General features: G+C 37.4%; 1 protein-coding gene across 1 annotated transcript in view; it reads left to right on the top strand.

The window, feature by feature from the left end:
* LOC107677919 (tetratricopeptide repeat protein 21B-like) overlaps positions 1-5,496 on the top strand; it is a 29,775-nt gene that overhangs the window by 17,130 nt on the left and 7,149 nt on the right. The window contains exons 21-26 of the mRNA XM_016472990.1: positions 971-1,081; positions 1,371-1,452; positions 1,600-1,750; positions 2,357-2,518; positions 2,671-2,866; positions 3,341-3,565. Coding sequence (XP_016328476.1) covers positions 971-1,081; positions 1,371-1,452; positions 1,600-1,750; positions 2,357-2,518; positions 2,671-2,866; positions 3,341-3,565 — 927 coding nt within the window. The remainder of the gene's footprint in view (positions 1-970; positions 1,082-1,370; positions 1,453-1,599; positions 1,751-2,356; positions 2,519-2,670; positions 2,867-3,340; positions 3,566-5,496) is intronic.

The following is a 5,496-nucleotide window of genomic DNA, read 5'->3' as shown; positions in this document are numbered from 1 at the left end:
TATATATATATATATATATATATATATATATATATAATCCATTATATTTTATTAAATAGCTTATATATGTTTATTTATCAAATAGCTACTGTATGTGGTGAGGATTAATGTTGGATATTTCATTGAAGTACACACTTTACAAATGAAAGGTGGTTCACCTAATTTTATTTTCTCTTTTTATTTGGCACTAGATGGACACAAAAGCATAAAATTGTGTCACTTAACATTAAAACAGTATAAATAATATTATAATATTAAAAAAAACTCAGCAAAATTACTAAAACTATTACTAAAATTAAAATTAAAATAAAAACTGATTCAAAATATTAAGAAAAATATAATAGTATCTCGATACTAAAATATTTGAAATTAAATTGTCTTTAAAGTGAAAATAAATAAATAATATAATATATAAATAATAATTTGTTTTCTATTATTTATTTTTTTAATTCACACTTAAGCACAATTTACATTTGTCAACAAAGCTAATTATAATCATTCAAGTGCATTTGCATTTATGCATTTAGCAGATGCTTTTATCCAAAATGACTTAAAAGCATGTGGTAAATGCATAAATGTAAAAGTAGAATTTTAAGTAGTATTTTTAAAAGATTTTTAAGATCATGAGAAACATTAATTCAGTCGAATGTGGCTGGTAAAGTGTAATAGGTAGCACACTCTTATGCAGTTAATGTCAGCAGTATGAGCCTAGACTTCTTCCCAGAAAGCCTCAAGGACATGTTCCTTGCAGCGAATACTTTTTTGCTGTTTTTTATTTATTTATTTATTTTTGGTGATTTATTTAAGTTAATAAATTGAACATCATTTTTAATAAATGCAAGCATTTATGCAAATAAACATGTGAAACTTTTAAACAGAATATAATGATTATTTTCTAAAGCAGCACACATTTCAGTGTCCCCTGTGAACAGCTGTGGATGTAAATGTGTGCGTTTGTGTGTTTAATCAGGTGATGTTGGAACTGGCTCAGCTGTATCTTACTCTGGATGATGTCGAGGCCTGTCAGCAGCAGTGCAGTGCCATTCTGAAGAACGATCCGGTCAACGAGCCGGCTACACTGGTCAGTTTCTCTTAATCAGATACTCCTCTCTCATAACCTCACAGCAATGAACCAATCAGATGAATCTGGAAGCGGGAAAAACATCTCGAGTGTGTAGAGTGCAACAGTTCTAGAATGAAAATTCTCATTCATTTTCTTCATAGAAATGTATTTTTAGCAGAAGCATATAAACTTTCAAGTCAATTTGACACTAGAACTTACATATTCTCCCACAGCTTATAATTGTCCATTTTTTTCTTATAGCTTTGCTAGGCAGAAATTTGGTAATCGTCTCTGTGTTTGTTGTTAGATGATGGCAGACCTTATGTTCCGGAAGCAGGACTATGAACAGGCTGTGTTTCACTTCCAGCAGCTCTTGGAGAGGAAACCAGGTGTGTTGTTCATCTCCTGACCTTTCAAACGGTTACGCCGTTGTTGCAGCAGCCCCCTCCGCTTTCCTTCCAGATACTCGTCTGAAACGCAGGGGAAACCTAAGAAACCAGGAAGCTGTAATGAACTCATTTAATCTCTTCCCCTAGACAACTACCCGACGCTGTCCCGCCTCATTGATCTGCTGCGCAGAGCCGGCAAACTGGAGGAGGTTCCAAGGTTCCTCGAGATGGCAGAGAAACACTCGTCGAGGGCCAAGTTTGAGCCTGGATACAACTACTGCAAAGGGCTCTACCTGTGGTAAGATTATAAAATATGAAATAGAGGGTTATACTTTATGATGGTAATCTAGGGTTTCCCAAACTGGGGATTGTGAATCCCTGGGGATTTATTAGTTAAGAAAAGCTTATATATATATATATATATATATATAATTATTTATTAATTTAAATTTTACTCCCAAAATTAAACACTTCATAGAAAAGTAAAATATTTTATTTGCATACCTTATATTTATCAAAAGTGACATTTACAAAACATTATATTTCTAATAAATGCTATTCCTTTAAACTTTCCAAGTAACAAAGAATCCTAAAAAATGTATGACGGTATCCACAAAAATATTAAGCAGTACAACTGTTTTAAATATTGATAATAATAAATATTTCTTGAGCAACAAATAAGCATATTAGAATGGTTTCTGAAGGATAATTTTAATAGTTTAAAAGTATATTCAAATAGAAAACAGTTGCTTGAAATTGTAATAATATTTCACAGTATTACTGACAAAAACATTTGGGAATTTTTTCCTCTGGAATTTATTGTGATTAGTCATATGCATATGCATAGCTTTTGATTGCTGAATTGAATGCAGTAAGGACATGAATGTTGATCTGCTTCTCAAAGGTACACTGGTGAACCTAACGATGGGTTACGTCACTTTAACAAAGCCAGGAAGGACAACGACTGGGGCCAGAACGCAGTGTACAACATGATTGAGATTTGTCTCAACCCTGACAATGAGACCATAGGAGGAGAGGTGTTTGAGAACCTGGACGGAGACATGGGGTGCGTCCTAATCCCTTTACACTATTCCCAAGATGCATCCTGAACAGCTAATTTCACTAATTCTGCCATTATTGTCTTTTATTCTGTATAAGGTGAATTTTATTGCACACATGCACTTTCACAAATGATGCATTTCATTTGTTTGTGTTCAGAAACTCTACAGAGAAGCAGGAGTCGGAGCAGCTGGCCGTGAGAACAGCGGAGAAGCTCTTAAAGGAGCTGAAGCCACAAACCCCAGCGGGACACGTACAGCTGCGCATCCTGGAGAACTACTGTTATCTGGCCACAAAACAGAAAGCCAACGTGGAAAGAGCCCTCAACGTGTTCATTGAGATTGCAAACAGTGAGGTGTGTGGACATCACGTGACGGATATGTTAAATATACACACACCCACACATGCACACTGCTTTTATATACGCCTGAATCACACCTTCAAGACAAACTTAGAATAGCATTCAGAATTTTTATTTAGCAAGGATGCATTAAATTGATCAAAAGTGACAGTAAAGACATTTATAATGATGTCTATTTCAAATAAATGCTGTTCTTTTAATTTTTAATTTTTTTTTTCAGGCTAGTAAAAAGAAAACATCCAAAATACCCATTTAAGTGTTTATTATATTATACTTTATCTATTTGTGCCTCTAGATTTCAATTATAATACATATCTTTAAAAGCCATTTCTCAACATGTTTTTTTTCCAGAAATCTCCACTTCAGTATCACTTACACTAAACTTTACAGTTTGTTGAATCTTCTTCTTTCATGCTTCACGACGACATTTACTCAACTACACCTGAAAGTCTTGTTTGTTCTGTACAGAAAGATCATGTTCCTGCGCTGCTGGCCATGGCCACTGCCTACATGATCCTGAAGCAAACCCCTCGAGCCCGAAACCAGCTCAAACGCATCGCCAAGATGAACTGGAACATCATTGATGCAGATGAGTTTGAAAAGAGCTGGCTGCTCCTGGCTGACATCTACATCCAGTCGGGAAAATATGACATGGCAGGAGAGCTGCTAAAGAGATGCCTGCGACACAACAAGGTGATGCTGAATTCATTCAGCCACATTATATATCACAATTTCTGCTGGAAATTCAGCTGAAAAAATAGTAAAAGATTAGTATATTTAAATGTAGGGTAGGCGATTTCGGAGAGGCTAGCAATAGTAAGCAAGCTTAGAGAGCATAAGATCTCACCCTCCCTGCAAATCACTCTCCAAAGCCACGCCTCCTCCAAAACACATGACCGCGCACAGGCAGACCAGAGGCTAACCAGCGACACGATGAGAGACGGCGTTGGTGGAGGGTTGAATGCAACGCTGTCAGATTGCCTCATGTCTCATTCACCGGTGAGAAAACATTACAGTACAAAGCGCACAATATCACAATAATAACACCTTCCATTCTCGCTCGGTCTACAATGGAATGCACTGATGACGGATCACGTCTGAGCGAACAGGGTGCGTGGAGGTATGCAAATACATACGTTGACAGGCAGGTAGGACAGCCTATCGTAGCCCTCGGACCGAGGAATTTGATTGGACAAACATTTTATGGTCCTACGCCTTCCACAGACGATATTAATACAAACACATTTAGAGCACTTAACTTAGTGATTGCTATTGGGATGTGAAGAGACTTTCAACCAGCATAGCAAAAAAAATTCTGAACCAAATCAGTTTTTAAAGATCACCTGTGGTGAAAATCAAGTACATTGTACTTTAACATTGTTTACATGTCCATCTGGTGTTTTAAATGTGCTTAAAGAACAACCATGTGCAAATTCATCAGTCAACACCATTGCTGAGCATTTTCTCCTGTAAACTTAAAGATTTAATCCATTTCTAAAACTTAGCATTCTTAGTATAAACCTGCCTAAGGCCCCGATCACACAGAACGCGTTTTTTGCAGTAAGAGGTGCCTTTTTTTTATTGTTTTCGGTTGGCAGTGAGCTTTCTGCACGCTGTTTATGCGCCCTGTGCGCCTCGCGTTTTCGCCTCCTGCTGCGCCTCGCGTTTTTGCAGGAGCGCTCTGAGCGCCTGAAGTTGAAAAAAAAAGCAACTCTGAGCAGAAAAAGCGCCCGACGTCATTCGCGTTTTTTCCATTGTCCAATCAAATGAACGGAGAGGCGGGCCTTCCGTTGTGATGACAAAAGTGTACTTTACTTTACTTTACTTTACGAAAGTTGCTTAGAAAGTCCGGTGACTGCTATGTTGGAGGAGAAACTTTTGGTGTCTGTCGCGGGTTACCCGGAGCAGTATTTTTTAGGATTTCTGTTAATATGACAGTTTACTTAACAGCAAAAACCAAAGATTTTAGAGCGCTCGCGCTATAATCCTTTGATTAGACTGACAGGACAGCTGATTTGGTGGTTGCCTAGCAACATAAAAAAATGCTGCGCACTGCTCTTTTTTTAAAAGTCACCAAAAAAAAAGGCAGTGCGGTGCGCCTCACGTTTTCAGACCTAAACAACACGTTCGGTGTGATCGGGGCCTAACAATGAAAAATGTATCTTTAAATGTGCCTATACAGTGTTTTATATACAACATTGCTTGCTGAGTGTAGGGTATATGTGTATGCTGGCTGTGTTTAACTGTGTGAGCATTAAAGACAGAAAAAAATTTAATAACTTGAAAACGGTTCTGATAACATTTGAAAACAGTATTGATGAACATACAGTGCATATTTGAATGCTAAAAATGAATCTTGCTTCTTTGTTTACGGAGGTGATGTGGGCGTTTACAGGCTCGCATGCCTCACGTGGATGATTACCGTATGAATAGCACGCGCTGCGCGTGGGCGTGTTCACGTTACAGACAATGAGCTCAGACGGGAAAGACTGGACCTCGTGTTGGTTTCATACGGATTACTTAATCAGAGAACATTTGTTTTAGATAAGACTTCATTTTAAAGACACTTCAAGCTTTCCATAGATATGTTTCTCATGTCTGTGTGTGAAGTATTCGCTGAGTTT

Source organism: Sinocyclocheilus anshuiensis, unplaced genomic scaffold (assembly GCF_001515605.1).
Source record: "Sinocyclocheilus anshuiensis isolate Anshui unplaced genomic scaffold, SAMN03320099.WGS_v1.1 scaffold164, whole genome shotgun sequence".
NCBI lineage: Eukaryota > Metazoa > Chordata > Actinopteri > Cypriniformes > Cyprinidae > Sinocyclocheilus > Sinocyclocheilus anshuiensis.
Note: the sequence above shows the minus strand (reverse complement) of the source record. Positions and strands in the feature narration are given on the sequence as shown.